The sequence below is a fragment of the Helianthus annuus genome, chromosome 7, assembly GCF_002127325.2.
Source record: "Helianthus annuus cultivar XRQ/B chromosome 7, HanXRQr2.0-SUNRISE, whole genome shotgun sequence".
Lineage (NCBI taxonomy): Eukaryota > Viridiplantae > Streptophyta > Magnoliopsida > Asterales > Asteraceae > Helianthus > Helianthus annuus.
In genome coordinates, this window is record NC_035439.2 from 138,817,089 (window position 1) to 138,836,680 (window position 19,592).

At 34.4% G+C, this 19,592-nt stretch overlaps 1 protein-coding gene across 1 annotated transcript; it reads right to left on the reverse strand.

The window, feature by feature from the left end:
• Positions 1–327: 327 nt before the first annotated feature.
• On the reverse strand, positions 328–4,765 carry LOC110868761 (protein COBRA). Its single transcript, XM_022118015.2, has 6 exons — positions 4,555–4,765; positions 3,519–3,598; positions 2,294–2,750; positions 1,742–1,901; positions 902–1,179; positions 328–791 (listed from the first exon to the last, which is right to left on the reverse strand). Exons 1-6 carry the CDS (start codon positions 4,643–4,645, stop codon positions 502–504), a joined length of 1,356 nt encoding a protein of 451 aa, XP_021973707.1. The 5' UTR covers positions 4,646–4,765; the 3' UTR covers positions 328–501.
• Between the last annotated feature and the right edge of the window lie 14,827 nt (positions 4,766–19,592).

The window sequence follows — 19,592 nt, forward strand, 5'->3', positions numbered from 1 at the left end:
TCTTTTTACATCTAAGCCTAAGCAAGCCAAGCTGAGCTCGAGCTTGTCTTAGCTCGGCTCTTGAACAACCCTACTCCACTCCTCCGATTCCAGATAACGATGTAATGGCTCAATTTTCAAGCTTTCAAATGCGAAAGAAGATAAATTTATTAGGTAAATATTAAACTTTTTTTATTACCGTGTTTTTTTTTTCATTTACATATTTACATTGTATGAATTTACGGTACAAAAATTGAGCGTTACCCTAGAACTTTGTTCCATATCCACCATTAACTTTTTTTTTATTACTATGCATTACAACTTAACACACCAATGTCACAACCAGAGTTATATGAATTCATAACCAAAATCGAATATTGAATTTAACTTATCATTTGCATGTTTTTTAATTATACAACTGTAAACAACACTATAACTTCAACTACTCTACAAGATAATACATGTAATACCAACAGGTGAATTCACCTACATATCAAACAAATCTTCAAGGTCTGCTGCTGCTCAAACATCAAACAAAACAAAGAAAACAGCCGAACACGCCATCAATAACGCAAGTAAAGAGAAGCTTAAACGCGAACCAGCATTCGGGAGATACGGGTATGCATCAGGTGGCGGCATCACACAGTTATCACCGTTGAAATAAATTCTTCGAGGAAACGCCCAACCCTTTTCGAACGTGAAAGTCGATTTATCTTTGCGAAATAGCAACTCTGACTGTACGTTCCCCAACGGTCCAGCTTGGTTCAGAAAATCGTTATAAAATTTAACCCCCCATAGCATAGCAGTATCATCTGTAAACATTTACAAAAAAAAAAAAAAAAAAAAAAAAAAAAAAAAGTAAGAAATATTGCTTTTCAAATTTTAATCGTCCAGAACACGATTACTATGAAGGTCAACTTACTTATAGAAGAATAAGGAGTCAACGGTTTGTAATTAAAACTGAATATTTGCGTAAGATTGTCGAAGTTGGGGTGTTGAACGACTAAATTCCACTGTGAGTAATTCATCCGGTAGTTGAAATTTGTAATGGTGACCTTCACACGCCAATATTCCTTGTAATTAAGCTTTACGTGCCAGTGAACCCGAATCGGGCACATATGTTTCGTGCATTGAACCAGGGGTGTAAAGCTGTTTTTACCAGGACCGTTAACAACTGACGCTAAATATGGCGAGTTCGGGCTGCAAAAACAATCGTAAAAAATGAAAAATTGTTACTCGATTGCCATTACATAATTAATAGAAGTATTCGGTTTTTAGCCAAACACACCAACTTTTTTCTTAAGAAAAAAGAGTAAAATGCCAGTTTCGTCCGTTGAGGTTTGGCCGGTTTTGCAACTTTCGTCCAAAGGTTTGTTTTTCCGCATTTGGATCCAAAAAGGTTTGAAATCTTGACATTTTCATTCGGCTCGTAAACTCCATCCACTTTTCTCCGTTAAGTCATGGGTATTTTCGTCTTTTTGTTAACTTAAAGGCAATTCGGTCTTTTGAATACTTGTACATTATGCTAAATGCTTGTACATAAAGTGAAAAAGACTGAATTGCCCTTTAAGTTAACAAAAAAGACGGAAATACCCCTGACCTATTGGAGAAAAATGGATGGAGTTAACGAGCTGGATGAAAATGGCAAGATTTCAAACCTTTTGGATCCGGATGCGGGAAAACAAACCTTTGGACGAAAGTCTCAAAACTGGTCAAACCTCAGGGACGAAAATGGCATTTTACTCATGAAAAAAGAACTTACTTTACACAACTACCCGGGTGAGTAGCGTTATTTTGGCATCCGCATGTGCATGTAGGGCAGGGTACGATCGTCTCGTTGTAGAAAGAAGAGAGCGATACACAACAAGTAGGCGTTTTCTGAGCCAAAAATTGTGAATATGTACACGTAACATTCCATGTCACTGCCAAAAAAAAGATGTTAGCACATTAAAATCTTGGTAAATTGCATTTTACGTCCTTTAACTTTCAGCAAAATTTCAGGCGCTATCCTTTAACTAACGAAATTACAGCGGATGTCCTTTATATTCTAATTTCTTTACAGGCGGTGTCCTTTCTCCCTAAAAAGATTACAAAAATAAAGGACATCCGCCGTAAAGAAATTAAAACATAAAGGACATCTGATGTAAAGAAATTAAAACATAAAGTACATCCGTTGTAATTTCGTTAGTTAAAGGACAATGCCTGAAATTTTGCTGAAACTTAAAGGACGTAAAATGCAATTTACCCTTAAAATCTTTTAAAATTAAAGGTACAATAGTTGAATAATATACTAGTTTTATTCAAGTATACTTACTCATAGCTTGAGTTACTCTTCTTCCATCTGCGGTAATGAACTTTGTCGGTTTACCAACGATAGCGGGTCCACAAGTATAGCCAGGGCCGGGTGCAAGCAAGGTGAAGTTTTTGGGCGGCTTGACGGTTTTGTTGGTGGTTCCGGCGGCACCAACGCTGACCTGGAATGAGCTGGCGTAGTTGTTGGGATCTTGGGCCCACGAGTTGATGACACCGCCCTTGCAGCAATTAGCGATCTGCTGATTGTAAGGGGTTCCGGGTAATAAGTCTACGATGGTTGGAGTTTTCTTGCAGCAATGCGGTTGTGCGCTTTTATATTTTGAACAGTCTCCTTGCTCGGTGGCTTGACTCCCCATCATGGACCATATTACCTCTTTTTTGGCCCAGGTCCAACCTAAGGTCCACCCTGGCGGTGAAATGTGGCGGTATTGCTGGAAGTTGTACATTGTAACAACTGCCTGCGAGAATAACGATATTAATGCAGCTTATATCAGTAGATAGTTAGATACTAGTAACTCTAAGATTGAATTCTAATATATTATTGGTGATTATGGACTCTAAGGGGGTGTTTGGAAGTGCAAAATGCAACATAACCAGAATAAGCCTATGTTGTCAAAGACGCAAGGCGCAGGCGAGGCGCATAGGCCTCGCATGGAGCCTAGGCACAAGGCGCAAAAAAAGCGAGGGCTTTTTTAAGAAAGACACCTATAGAGGAAAAAAATTAAAGGATATATTATGCTTTGAAAATTAACACAATTCTACATATAAAATAAAGAAACTATTATAAAAGCCATTTAATTTTGGTGTTTTAATTTTTAAAAAAGATTAGTATGGTCTGGTGGTGGCTGATTAGATTAAAAAGGACAAGGAGCACATCTTTATCCAATGGTTAAAAGGTTGACTTTTCAAGTCAGTTGAAACAATGGTTTACAGCTGTGAAAAAGCTGTAAAAAGCTTAAAAAATAGCATAAAAAAAGAAAGGAGCGCCTGACAGAATTAAGCCCACGTTTTTCTCTCGCTGTGCGTGGTTCCGGGCGCTCGCCTGAGCACTGTTTTTACAAAAAAGCCCAGATTTGCGCCTAAGCTACCACCAGGCGCTATAGCCTCTCCTCGCTGCGCCTGAGCGCCTAGGCGCACGCCCGGTGCGCTTTTGACAACATAGGAATAAGCAATGCCAAACACCCTCTTAAACGGAAAAAAAAAAAAAATCATTACTTGACACTTACCACATAACCATCAGGTGTCCAACTAATAATATCCCACTTGATTGTGATGTTTCCATTCGGGTCAAGTGCATCGTAGGCTTCTGCAAATTAACAAACAAAAAGGTCGATACTTGTTCACCGACCACCGTCGAAAAACAAAACTTTGGAAAAGATTTGAGAATGGAAAATCATTATATGAAGCAACACGACGTTAAAAAGGAGTAACTAATTATTCATTTATCCACTAGAAGAACCTCAACAGCCAGATCCCCCCCCCCCCCCCCCCATGTAACAATTTATTACACTAACATGATCTGATCATTAAAATGTCACAATTCACAAACCCTTATTCAATCAAGCCATAAAACTACAAATCTTGATCAACAAAGATCCAATCTTTATGATTAACAAACCATAAAACTTAAAATGCTAAAACACCCACTAATCAACTTTCCCCAATACATCACACCATCTAAACCACAAATCTAATAAAGCCCTCAAAATCTCCCACACCCATCACTCAGTTGACCCATTAAAGTCCAAGATTTAATCAAAGAACATCAAAGCTATAAAATTTAGCCAAACCCAGAAACCAAATTGAATAAAGATGCAAACTTGAAACTTCAAGAACTCAAATGTAAACAAACCCATCACTCAAATGACCCATTAAAGTCCAAGATTTGATCAAAGAACATCAAATCTACAAGAATTAAGCAAACCCCAGAAACCAAATTGAATAAAGATGCAAACTTGAAACTTCAAGAACTCAAATGTAAACAAGCCCATCACTCAAATGACCCATTAAAGTCCAAGATTTGATCAAAGAACATCAAATCTACAAGAATTAAGCAAACCCCAGAAACCAAATTGAATAAAAATGGAAACTTGAAACTTCAAGAACTCAAATATAAACAAGCCCATCACTCAAATGATCCATTAAAGTCCAAGATTTGGTCAAAGAACATGAAAGCTATAAAATTTAGCCAAACCCAGAAAGCAAGTTGAATAAAAATGGAAACTTTAACTTCAAGAACTCAAATGTAAACAAGTATCAAACCTGTGCAAGTGAAACTGAATGAAGAAAGCAAGATTGCAAGAAAAATGGTGGGAATTGAAATTCTGGTGAGAGATCTGAAGCAGGAATCCATTGCTTGTTGTTAAGATCTGCTAGATCTGTGAGCAATTGCAGCCAGCTTTCTTGATGGAGTGTGTATGAGTGAGAGAGAGAGAGACAGAGAGGGGGAATTCCTCTGTTTCGGAATGCAGTGATTTGGTGGTTATTAAAAGAAAAGGTCTACTCAATTACCCACTCCTTATTAAAGGGTGCTACTTTCTACACCCCCCTATTTACTTTTTTCACCCCCCTCCTCTCACATACTTACAGGTGGGGCCTGCGTGGGACCGACAGTTTTCCTCTCACAAAGGGGGGTGTAATCAGGAAGGAGGGGGGGTGTGTATAGAATGGGCCTTATTAAAATGTGGGCGTTTCGGAATGCGTAGCGGAAGGTTTTTTTTGGGCGTTTGTTTTTTTGGGGCGTTTTTATCCTAAAAACGCCCCTATAGTGTCTATCTCTCACCTTTGGGGGTGTTTTTTTCAACAAAATTGCTTTTGGCGTGCTTTTTTCCACGCCCTGATTCATTAGTTTTGGTCAATCACTCTTGATCTTTCTTTTGTTTGTCCAATAAGATTTTTTGATGGTTTTTTAATTTAATTTTATTACACATTTTTTAACATAATGCCCCATATTCCCACTATAACCATTTTAGCAAATGCCCCATATGTCCCATTACTTACTGAGATGTCACATGACGCAAAACGTCGGATAAGAGCATTACCACTACACATGATCTTAGTTTGGTGTAATTTGAATTATATTGTGCGTTGTATAATGTGCAATAACCATAAGATGTCTTTTTCTTGGAAGAAGCCAACATAATTTTAAAGGCAATTATTGAAATAAAGTTTAAATAAATGTATGTTCTATATATGATATCATCTTAAAAAAAGAAATTTAAGTTTATCACGTATTAATTAATTTTACAACTGTGTTGAAATTATGGTGAAGCTATATGCACACCGACTATTCCCTTGTTGATTTGCTGATTTTTAGGGTTAAATTTTAGGATGGGTTGTGTGGTCTCAAGCCTTTAGAGGCTTTATCACGTCACGTAAGTACCACGTAAGCGACACATAAACATAGCGCTTTATCATTAATTTGCACGGTTTGGAATAACGCCCTCTATAAAGTCATTTTTTATTATATCAAAAAAAAGAAAAAATAATAAATAAACTCAAATCTGATTGGTTCAAGTAGTGGGCCTCATCTCCTTTTCCTCTTCACGCCCGTTGTGGCTTTTGACTTTGGCGGAGGCCAAGGATAGCGCCCCTTTGGCGGAGACGGGGTGATGCAGGGGCGCGCTTAGATAGCAGGGGCTGCGAGACCATACCGAGTGGTCTTATCATTTTATGCCTAATTTTAACTTTAATCATTATATGTGATGTAAACTTGAAATCAAGAAATTGTTTATGTGACACGAATAAGTAAAATCAAAATACGGAAAATTTCATTTTTCGCTCTCTAAACTTACAAATTTACATATATTTCTAAACATAAATTTTAATGTATAATGCTTTTGAAGCATTATTTAAAGAAACAATTAAGTTTATAAGTTCTGAGGGGATATATGACATTGTCTCATCAAAATATACTAAACTTATCACATACTATACTTGTATCCCGATTTTAATAATTTAAAAAAATTAAATACTGATTTAGTTATCATAAGAACAGCTTTTATACTTCAAGATAACTTAAAAATAAAAAAAAAAGTACAAAGGTAAAAAAATAAATTTAATGTTTTGTTTTGCTTAAATTACCTGCTATATAAAAAGAAGAAAAAATTACAAATTAATTTATTTAAATAAGTTTTTTGTCACGGCATTACATTAACCCAAAAAGGTAATACGGAGAAAAAGAGCATGAGAAAAACTCCAACCACATGATCGATCTAAAGGGTACACAGCACACCTTGCCGACAATAACATTGATGGGGAATATATATTTTTTTTAATTCATATCCTAACTAACTAATTATTTTATTATTCTTTAACTTATAATATCTAATTTACTATTTATTAAATTAAAAACCAATTAAAATCTTGTAACTCGAATTTACTTTGAAAGAAAACTCGATTGTAATTTTTCTGGTTTATAAATAGAACTAGCACGGCTCGACTCAATGTATTATATTTTCAAGTTATTATAGATGTATAACTATTTTTTAGTATTGGATGTTGTTGGCTAGTCTACTCGTCATTTATTATTAGAGATGTATAAATAGAACTTGCTGCCCCAGTTTTCTGTTATTATCAATAGAAGTTTTGCCGTTTAAAAAAATTTATGTCCTAAATTTAGGATGATGCCCCATGCCAACATGCCCATACTAGATCTACCGATGTTCACATAGCTTGCTTGGCTTATTATTTATAAACCAAACCGAGTTGGTCTAGGTTAGTTCACAAACCAAACCAATGATAAATATCTAATAACCACCAATGAAATTGAGTTATTCATTAGAGCACATCAGAATTAAAAAAAAAAAAAAAGTAAAATATTCATTTTAAAATCTCATGTACGTATTCATCTATTATTTAGACTCTATTTTTATGTATTTGATACTCTTTGTTTTGTTTACATTGTATTTCCAATTCACAAGATTAAACAAAAGTAAATTTTCCGGCATTTAAAAGAGTCAAATAAATCAATGAGACGACTGATTAACCGCTCCGGCTATTAAAACATTATTTTATTTTTATTTTATATAGACTTTGAAATTAGTTTTAAGTTGATATATAATTTATGAATAATTGAACGGTAAACGGTGTTAGCTTGATTAGTGTCGGTGGATTTATTAAATAATAATTATTTAAAAAGACAGGACATGTCCAGCTAGTGGTAGCTTCCTCATCTTTTGGACCCTTTCAACCTTTTTTGTTGCAAAACTTCAATTGTAACGACATTTTTGTACTTCGTAATTTGACAGAATAATAGATGTATCGAAATTCAACATTTCATTTTGAAGAAAAACTAGAAAAATTAAATTATGAACATATAAGTGTCGGGTACGTGTTTTGTGTCGTTAAATTCTTTGGTTTTTAATTCGACAAAATTGATTGAAAATTGATGGAGCTAATCAGAACGGTAAAATATGACCAATCTGTATACAGTCGATGCACGTTTGTGTGTGATCGGACTCTACGTCATGGCGTAATCATTTTGGGTGTGTGATCGGACTCTACATCATGGCATAATCATTTCGTATCTTGTTAAGTTTGGATGATTGTTTAGGCATTCTTTGTCGGTGATAAAAAGAAGGTGTAGGATATGATATATTATGATCACACAAGTAATTATATCTATATTAAATTATTAATATGTTAGATATTATTTTACAAGATGTATACATAATGTTTTCTATTTTCTAAATTTGTTATAAATCTTTAGTAAGATGTACTATTAAGCTATGTTTCATCAAACAGGCCAAATTTTTTCGAGCTATTGTATCATCAAATAAAACTACGTCAAAAAAATATCATTTAAAACAAATAAAGATGTTAGGTAGATAATTTGCAATTTAAAACACATACATGTCCTTAGCGAGAATTTGTAATTATTGTTATTATCGGAACTAGTATCAGTATTTGTTTTTATGATTTTCTATCAACACTGGTACCAATATTGTTATTTACGGAGCCGGTAATGGTAGCCGTTTTTATGGTTCCAATGTAAAACGCATTCTTTTGCCCGTATCATGACTTTAAATCAAGTGTCAACACCATACCGATACTGTCACGAACGCAACAGATACCAGCCGAATAACGCGCGAGGAAATCTTGCTAGTTGATATTATTAATAGCAACAAAAATGCAGGGGGAACTTATATGGGTATTGATCGACCGGTCAACCCAGGAGCCAACGACCCGAAAGCCATCAATTCCGGAGAAGATACGTGAGTGGAGATGATGGTGTTTCTTTACTCGAGGACGAGTTATTTTCAAGCAGGGGAGAATGATGTCGATCTCGACCGTAAACCCACCCTAGATTCGGGTCCAAAACGAGTTGCATGATTTATGGGATTTAAAAAAAATCCCAGTGGGAGTTTTATTTGAATCTTTTAGTTGCCTAACTTATTAGAGTTAAATGCGTGGTTGGTTCTTGTGGTTTGCAGATATTGCAGAGTTGGTCCCAAGAGTTTAACAATTAGAGAGTTGGTCCCGATAGTTGTACTTTTTGCACTCGTTTAGTCCTTATCACTGACCTTTGTTAAATTTTCCAGTTAATTTTTGTTAAATGATCAAAGTACTCTTATTAAGAAAAACAAAAATAAATTATGGGTCCCACCCTACCACCACTTCTTCTCCCCCATACTACCACCACCACCATCATCTCACTTACACCACCAGTGAACACCCACCACCACCACGACCACGACCACCACCCTCTCCCATCCACCACCACTATCGTCCCCCCTCCACCACCACCGAACACCCACCACCACTGCCTCCACTCCACTATAATAGTCTCACCTCCACCACCGTCTCCCCACCACAACAACCGCCAACCCACAACAACAACCTTCACCGTCAACCAACCACGACAACCTCCACTGTTTGTTTCGTTTGATTCGACCATTAAGGTAATAACACGTGACCTCGGAAACGGCGGCGAGATCGTGAACCACTCACAGAGAAACGGACCTAAATGGTATGCGAAACGGATGTGGCGATGGTGTGTGGTGTGAGTGGCTGTGATGGTTTAAAAACAGAACTTCGGTTTTCTTTTGATTCGTTTGCTTCGGCTGTTAAGGTAATAATGCGTAACAATTGAAAAAAGGTTTGATGATGATTGATTTGAAGATTTGAAAACGACGACTCACATTCAATTCCGTGAATTCTGGCCTTGCCGGATCTGTTGATTACTTGTCATAGATGGATCAAAGAAAACGAGTAAATAGGGGCGCTTTTTTGTGATTCAAATTGAAGGTTAAAACGACCAAATCGTGGTTTATTTTGAGTCAAAACGGGATCGTCAGATTTTCTGCAATTTTGCTGGGAAAAACTACAGTCGAAGAAGTCAACAGGATAACAAGCTGGTTAAATGTTTCAAATCATTTTTATTATTTTAATTGTTCAGGGGCAATTATGTCATTTCACACACACTAAACTGAGAAATCTAACTTGGATTAATGATAAGACCACACGAGTGTAAAAATTACAATTGCCAGGATCAACTCTATAAGGGGACCCGGGGTGGTTCACTAGTGATAGATTCTAGTGATGGGAGCACCCAATCAAATCATGCCATGTAAGCACCCAATATTCTATCACTAGTGATAGAAATGTAGGAGGGGTGGTATCACTAGTGATGGGATTCCAATGTACAAGTATTAATGCACAATGTACAAGATACACATTCATCCCCTTACATATTCAACGCGTTATAGCCATCACTCGTTACACTTCATCACTCGTTATATTAGGGGAGGCGGCGGTGTTCCACGAGTGATAGGAATGTATCACGGTAGATAACGACTCCACCCCGTCCCCCCTAATTATTAAACCCTTGGTAACAACTCTGCAATATTTGCGAACCACAAGGATTAACCACGCATTTAACTCGATATATTATTTGCTTGGTTTCTGTGTTCTTGGTTTATCCTCTTTTTCTTTTTTTTTTTTTTTGAGAAAAGGAAATTTTATATATATAGTTTTTGAATGATGATAATAGCTATTTCAAATTTAAAATAACTAGAAATACAACCCGCCACAATGCGGCGGGGATTCTTTAGTTATAACTAAGTCGATTTAGGACGCGCACGTTATGTTGAACCTATCAAACGGGAAAAAAATAGACGATGTAAAAACATTTACCCACACACGCACGCACGTTGCGTCATGTTAACTCGCAAAATTTAGAACGAAACGTAAAAACGTTAAACCAAAGACGCATGTTGCGATGTGTTAAGTCACAAAATTTAGAACGAACCATAAAGCGAAAATTTTGCGGAAAATGAAAACTATAAAGGACCAAAGTTGAAAGTAAAAAAAGTTGTGAGGATAGATTAAAAAGTTTTGTGTTTAAGTAAGAAAACAAATAGTTTTGGGTTAAAAGTGATTTATGAAATACTTTTGGGTGAAAAGTAAAAAAATCAATTAAAAAAAAACCCAAAGCCAAGGTTACAAAAACCATATGCATAACCATTTTTTCTTTGAAAAACCCTCAAAGCCAAGATTACAACACATAAGTAAAAAAAAATGGTTAAATCGCAAAAGATGGAAACTTTTGAATAGAAGTGAAAAATCAAATTAATCAAAGTGGTTAAATTGTATAAGATGGAAACTTTTGAATTAAAAGTGAAAAATCAAATTAATCAAAAGGGGTTAAATTACCAAAATTGAAACTTTAAACTTAAATTGTCAAATATTAAAACTTTAGGGTTAAAAAGGAAACAAATATTAAAACTTTAAACTTAAATTGTCAAAGATTAAAACTTTAGGGTTAAAAAGGAAAATTTTAATTTTTTTTTGAAAAACACCCTAAACCAATGTTACAAGTCATATATGCATAAACATGTTGGTTCTTTATAATGTTTAAATATATAACTTTTTAATGTTTTTTTATATCAATATATTATTTTTAATATTTATTTTTAGCTTATAGCATATTTTATTTTTTTCTATTTATTTTTAGCTTTTAACGTATTTTCTTTTTTTTTCCTTTTCTAAAATCATATTTCCTTTATCATTTATTTTGTTTTCAATAATTATTTTTTTCTTTTTTAGATCATCTTTACTTTATCAATTAATTTAATATTTCTTTAATAACTTATGTTCGTTAATTTTTTTCTAAAATTAATTTGATATTTCTTTAATAATGTTTGTTCGTTAATTTTTTTTTTCTAAAAATTTAAGTACGTAGTTGTGCTTAATTTTTACCCTCGATTAGTATAAGTTTTATTAAAAATGAATTTATATTAAAAAATAAAGTATTTATTTGGTATCGTAAAATGATACGAGATAAACTGAACCGATTCTTATGGTTTGGCTTTCAAAACAACATGCTACATTTTCAAATAACGTCTGTTTTATATTATCATTTGATTTGTTTCGCCGCAACGCGTAACGGAAAAAAAAACTAGTTATATAGAACTATCAGGTTAACAAATCGCTAACTAGGAGAGAGAATATTACATGAAAAGCATTGGGTTGTTAACTCAAAGAGGCTAACGCAACTTATAGTTTTTTGAGTAAGCTTCCGTTTTGCTCCCTGTAGTTTGGTCACTTTAATGGTTTTGCTCCAAACCTTTAAAAATAGCCAGTTTACTTCTATTTAACTTATCTTCGTTTCACTCCCCGTCTCTAACTCTGTCTAAAATGTTTGTTAAATGTATGGGTATTATGGCAATTATATATATATATATATATATATATATATATATATATATATATATATATATATATATATATATATATATATATATATATTTAGTTGATTTCTAAAATCCATTTATTAATATAGATATTTATTTATATATATAAAATGAAAAACTCATCTCTCCCTCGTTCACCCCTCCCCCCTCTCTCTATAACTTTCGATGCAACCAATCACCACCACCACCTCACCAACCACCAGCACCCAACTGATCACCACCGCCTGCCGACCACCCCAACACCACCTCCTCCCCTTCGCTGGTATGAAATTTGAGTTCTCCCCAAAACAACCAGATCTGAATAGGGGATTTCTCCCCAAACAACTAGATCTGAAAATCGATTTCTCCTAAAGACCTGTGTGGTCTGATATTGTTGCTGGTTCACCTTCTTTGGCCACTGCAACTGACGTTGGTGCTTCAACCCCCCCCCCCGATTAACTTTCTAAGTTACTTGAAATTAAACTAAAAACCCTAATCAGGGTTTTGAATACAAGCATTGAGTAAAAAATGGATCAAATAAGAGAATTGAGATGTGAATCTGAGTTAGTGATGGTTATCGGTAAGTGGCCGGAATAAAGTGAGGTGTTACCGGAGAAACGGAGTCGGAGAGGAGAGAAAAAACAGGCGGCAAATGGGTTGATAATGTCGCTTTGTAAAAATCTGGTTCACCCGTCTCGAATAAACCCAATCAAAGGTAGGTGATGACGGTTTTTTCAGTGTCGGTGCGGCTGGCAGAGGTAGAGTCTTGAACCGGTTTTGCCGGTTTTTTCAGTGTTGGTGCGGCCAACGGAGGAGGTAGGTGATGACGACTGGATTTGAGTTACGGTGGTGACGGTTGGATTTGGGGTTGTGGTTGCAGTCGGACTTGTTACGGTTGGAGGTGGTGGTAGTGGTGTTTGATGGTGCTGGTGATGACCGGTCATTGTTACAAAAAGGGAGAAAGAGAGAGATACATAGTGATGAAGGTAGGAATGTTTTTTATTGATTATGATTAAAAACAATTAAATTCTTTTTATAAAGTTACTAAAACACCCTTCTCATTATATGTAAAATTACCAAATTGCCCTTATTTTTAACAAACATTTTGGATGGCGTTAGGGGCGGGGAGCAAAATGGTGATAAGCTTCATAGATCAGGGAGTAAAATGGCTATTTTTAAAGGTTTGGGGGCAAAACCGTTAAAACGACCAAACCACAGGGAGCAAAACGGAAGTTTACTCTAGTTTTTTTCTCACATAACTAGAAAACCACAAAACTGAAAACGGAAACAATGTCATCCAAAATAACAAAACTTTTAGTCCTTTTCGCGCTAAAGATTTCTTCATTTCTGACTCGCCAAATGATCTGCCAAGTCACAAACATAATCACCTCAATAACTTTTTTTATTCTCCTTCAACAACACATAAGAATCCAGCCATTGAATCATTGAAGTCAGTTTTTTATTAATAGGAAAAAGAACATTAATCCACCTCGAACAACATCTCAAATCTTAGACGGGAGGTTGAAAGACCCAAAAAATGTGATCAAAAGTCTCCACACAAAGTCGAGCAAAGAGGGCAAGAGATATGTTGGATTTCAAATCCTTTTTTACTGAAGTTCAATTTGGTAGACAAGTGATCTTGTAAAACTCTCCAAACATAGACACTAACCTTTCTAGTGGCATACTTATTCCATCTAGATAGGGAATATCCATCTGGAAGAACAATCCTATCAATAGCTAATCTGATGACTTTAACAAAATAAATCATTTTGACCATCAAAATCCCATTCCCACATATCCTCACCTCCAATGAGGTTCACCCCAGATAACATAGAAACAAGCTCATTAAAATGACATCCTTCAACCGCCCCTCTCACCTTGGACTATGCCATCAATTCCAACTTCACTTGTAGCGATCAAAAACTTTTAACATTTCTATCCGTTTCCAACAAATACAATCTCATGAGTCGGGATCTAAAAGCATCTTTGCCCACCCAAACATCCTTCCAAAACGAGATCAACTTAACATTTTTGACCATTTTTTCAACGGAGAAAGAGGAATAACACATCATAATTATTTAATTGTGAAACAATTTTAGAAATATTTACCCACCAAAACATTCTTTGTTGTTTATCTTATCTTTTGTTTATCATTAGCAACCTGAGTGTTATCTTGTATTTTGTTTATCGTTAGCAACCCGAGTGATCCACATGATGAAGATATTGAAAGACTTCAACAGAGGATACGGTACCTTGAATTACAACAGGAGACGCGTCTAGAGGAAACAGAGTCAGGGCAACAGCATCAGGGCCAATGAAGATAGGGGAGGAGAAACCTTTTAGCCATCAGTAAAGGCCACATGAGGAAACTGCATTATACACCATTATTGGCACGATGGATACGAGTATGAGGAGGATCCTTTCAATTTATACACGTATGATTTGTATTCCAATGTCGATGATTCTAAAGGTGATTTTGACTCGAAGAAGAGTCCTTTTCAAGTTGGAGAGGATGTTGCAGGGGAAATGATATGGGTATTGATCGACCCGTCGACCAAGGATCCAACGATCTGGAAGACATCAATCTAGAATAAAAGGTGTATCGGGAGTTCGAATTTCACTAAACACAACACCAGTTTGATTTGGATTCGTACGTGAGTGAAGATGATGGTGGCTTTAACTCGAAGAATGTCCTTTCCCATGTGTGTTTTTTCTTTTCTTTAATGTATAACGATCTATATGAGGATTTGAATTCGTATAAGTATTCTTGTATTTTAGTTTAGTTCTGAAGATCAAAAGCAGATTTTTTGAACAATTTAAGGTTAGTATCTCATTTCCTATCTCATTTTCTGATTTAGTATTATATACTAGAGTTTGTTGACAAATCAAGAAAGTTAAAAGAAATTTTGCAGAAGGAATAAGATGGTAAGAGAAAGTCAAGTTCAAAGATTTTTTTTAATCCAAGTGAAAGTGAAAGTGAAGGAAGAAAGCAAGTAAGAATCAAATCTTAGTGGTTCATATAACAAGCAAGAAACTGAATCCTGTGTGGTTCATAGTAAGTCAAAACGAATTTCAACAATTTGTATGATAAGTAGCAAGATCGAACCATTTTATTCATATAGAAAAAGCAAGATCGAATCATCGGGATTCAAATAGCAAGAAAGACCCGTGTACAATCAAAACCTGTGTGGAACAAATAAAAAATCTTTGTGGTACAAAAACCTTTGTAGTACAAAACCATTGTGGTGAAAGACCCATTGGTATGATTATAAATAAAGAAGCATGAGTGAAGAAAACAAATGCAAGAACGGACGAAGGTGCTATGTGTAACGTTCCGTACTTTCGTACTTTCTAATTTTAGAAACTTGTAATTGTATTCCATCTCAATCATTGTAATCCGAGACTTCGATCATAATGGAAATTCATATTTTAAAACTATCATGTCAAATTCGTGCCTATTTGTTATTCAATCAATCATCAAATACATGTTTATGTGTGAAACCGAGACATACTATACATTCGTAATGTCATTTTACATACATCATACTTGCACTATGCTTTAATACACTTTTCATACTTGAAAACATATTAAAATACAAGTTTCTAGCTTAAAATGCCATAAAAATCAAGTTCAGGGGCCAAAAGTAAAGATAAATCTATAAGTTTGGAATACCACATCCTCGCGTTGCGCGATGACGAACCCTTCCCTCGTTCTCGCGACGAGGCATAATTCGTAGAAAGTTGTTTAAACCATCCGGGTTGGTCACTGTCCCATCTCCATTCACCTCCAATCACCTTACAACCCCATTAAAAAACTAACTCTAATCATCCATTATAAAACCAAACCTCCCACACCTCCATTTCACTTTTCTCACACTCAAATCACTCTCTAAACTCTCTCAAGAATCTGAATTTGAAACTTTAGGGCAGATTACTCCCAAGTGTAAAAGTGGGCTTCAACTCACTTTATCATTCTCTTCTTCATGAATTCTTGCTTCATCTCACTTGGATAAACCTCTAGGAATGTAACCACAAGTTTACCATGGTAAACTAAGTTGGTACATCACCATTTGAGGTCCAAAGTTGAGTTTAATTTATGTTTTGATTAAGAATCTTTGTGTTAAACACTTTGTACAATGTTATTTGGATATCATTGCACCGAACCAAGTTGCCAACAAGTTTCATTGTTGTCACACCCCGACCCGCAGCGGATATGGTACGGGGCATGATGATTGTCCATAGCTCATGACACTATTATAAGTTTAATATTTAAAAGCATCAATTTTAAATTGTCACGCATAATCATAGAATGTGTTCATCAAAACTCATACAATATACAAAAGATAAATACTCATGTACAAATATCCCAATTATTACTAAGGCACATCCTATGTGTCATCAACTTCAAATCCTCTCAAAGTCAAGTACCTATATCATGCGTAAAAAGGTTTTGGGTCAACAAAATGTTAGTGAATAGATCTAGATTCTAAATAAAATGTTTTGCTTTATTAATTGATTTATTTTACTTAGAAATCTTTTAAAAATATATTTAACATGCAATTTCATGTGTTGTAGAAACATCCATAATCACCACAACCACAACAACAATCAACAAATAACCACAATCACAATATAGATACAATAGAAACAATAAGATTCAAAGACTACAACGTGCATTAGTCTCAAGCCCCAAAGAGCGAGTTTAATACTGGTGGCGATACTAGGCTACAACCCATGATCGTGGGGACCTAGTCAACCAGGTGGATCCACGCGAAACCTGTTGTAGGTCCACTTGGAGGATCAAGAAACCTACTTTCTTGTTGTTAGAACACAAATACAAGTGCGGAATCCTTGTATATATGCAACCAAAGCAAAGTATAAAGCACACACGTAACCAAAGATTCACTAATCTTGATTAAATGGAAGAGAACATACACAAACACATACATACAGTGTTTTACAGACTCACCAAGCTCTCTTAGTCTGTTCTGCACAACAATGCTGTCTTATATAGAGTCCCAGCCCAGTAACATCACGAAGGATGTTACTGGGCCCACGAAGAACATAGTTCTTCATTGATCATAACCACGAAGAACCAAACAGTGTACGAAGAACATTCTTCATGATGACCAATCTCCATGAAGAATGGGTTCTTCGTGGAGGCCTGCAAATAGCAAAGGTAAGACAGAATATAAGTGCAGAAAACAGATAAGGAACCCAAACATGTGCAGACTGCATTCATAGCAGTTGCATTACAAACAAACATACATAACTGTACAACTGTCTACCAAGTCAAGATAGGAGGATATCTTGACTTGGTCGACTCGACCAAAACAAACAGACTCGATAAAACGTAAAGACCGTTCCATTACATTACAACGCAAACAAAATAAGAATAAACGACATACACAAAAAGTGCATCAACACATGTGACACAAAGCGAGTAAACACATAGATACACATATATGCAATGATAGATACAATGAACGCGATACAAATAGTAACACATTGACTTTGCATGTTATTTAATCGCGTAGAAAACAATAGAAAACACGACACATGATACACCCCAAAAATATTTAATGTCTAAAAAAGGGAAGAGAAATAGATCTACTCACTGGTTACGAAGATATAACCACGAGAGTTACCACACGAAACGGGAGGAAACATCGAACGAATTATCCTAAAAATATGAATAAGGAAAATATACTGAACAACCAATAAATGAAACAATAAAATTACATATCCTATTCTTTGGGCTTTTGTCTAGATTAAATTACAAATCTAAACTACCATCAACTATTAAATAATTAGTTGTGACTAAATAATTTATGTAACCTACTCATTCTATTAAATACATAAGTTAACCCTCATTAGTCAATAATAATTTACATTAGTATCATTAGTCATAAAGATATATATTAATGTTATTTGTCATAAGTATATATTAATGTCATTAGTGACAAAAATATGTATTATTGTTACCAATCACAAAATATAAGCTAATATCATTAATGACTAAAAAAATATATCAAGTCCTAAATCAATATTTACAAATATGCAACCTTAACCAAAAGACATCTCTTACATAAATTACTAATTAGGAAACTTATAATATTAAGAAAAAGAAAAATATACATTTTTATATTATTTCATGGCAATATATTATCCAATAATTAGTAAAATAACCCATATTATATATATAGGTAGAGGATCCTGTAAAAAGTCCAACTTTTGTGAGAAGTGTGAGAAATAATTTGGGAATGACAAGTGTCCCTTATCTTAATTAATTCAAAAGGGTATATTAGTAATTGTCCATTCTTATCAATTAATTGATTTACAAAGATAACTGCCAAAAATATCAGGCGATATATTAGGGATGTGATTCGAATTCGATTTGTTCTATACATTAAATTGTTTACGGTAAGTTCTTGTTGTAGTGTTATATTCCCCAGTCAATAGTGTTATATTATGTACAAGTATCTTTAATCTCCTTTTCATAGTGTTTTATCCCCATCAATAGCGTTTTATTCTGTATAGTGTCTTACAGTAAACAGATAGTGTTATATCTTTCTATAGTGTTTTATCATGTAATATACTGTTCCTTTTCATAGTGTTTTATCCTCATCAATAGTGTTTTATTCTGTATAGTGTCTTACAGTAAACATATAGTGTTATATCTTCCTATAGTGTTTTATCATGTAATATACTGTTCCTTTTCATAGTGCTTTATCCCCCATCAACAGTGTTTTATTTATGTATAGTGTCTTACAGTAAACAGATAGTGTTATATCTTCCTATAGTGTTTTATCATGTAATATACTGTTCTTTATAGTGTTATAAAAAGTTGTTGTGAAGGAAATCGAAGAATTTATTTCAGTACGAGAAATTCACTGATTTTTTAGGAGATTGATAGGGGTTTTGAAACAGTTACCATAAATTCGCTGATTTATAGGAGATTGATGGGGATTTTGAAACAATTACCATATTTGAAACGTTGGAAAAGTCACTATTGGCCTTTAATTTTACATAAGGTCCTTCTAATTAAAACACAATTTACATTTTATACCCTATTGATCTCAACCATTAGATCAAATATCCAATGGCTTAAAACACTTCTTACCCTTCTCAAATTTTAAACACTTTTTACCATATCCCTACCCTATATATATATATATATATATATATAGTTCATTTGAGAAGAAAATTTAATCGAGAAGAAAAAGAACAAAGGGTATAATTGTAAAACATTAAATAGTTTTTCATTTATCTCATTTATTATCATCTTTGACTAATTAATTAGTCATAAAAACTATCATCCTTCACACTAATGCTCTTTTTACTACACACATCAAAAGTTACCCTACACCTTTCGAAATTTACCCTTCACATGTTGAAATTTATCCTACACAACTCTTAATTTATCATATTACACATTGTAATTTACCCTACACTCTAAATTATTTTATTTTACTTTTTTAAAAAAAATATATATTTTGAAGATAAGTTACAACTTTTAATGTAGTTAGCTATTAAAGAGAAATACTACTAATTAATGATCTTTGTAGGTTTACCATATTACCCTTATAGTAACATTAAATACTTATTTTAAATGAAGTAAAATGA

Coding starts and splice junctions, on each gene's coding strand:
- LOC110868761 (XM_022118015.2), bottom strand. CDS start 4,645: ATGGATTCCTGCTTCAGATCTCTCACCAGAATTTCAATTCCCACCATT. Junction 1,902..2,293: donor AAGAGTAACTCAAGCTATGA/GTAAGTATACTT, acceptor TTTTTTTGGCAG/TGACATGGAATGTTACGTGT. Junction 1,180..1,741: donor CACCCGGGTAGTTGTGTAAA/GTAAGTTCTTTT, acceptor TTGTTTTTGCAG/CCCGAACTCGCCATATTTAG.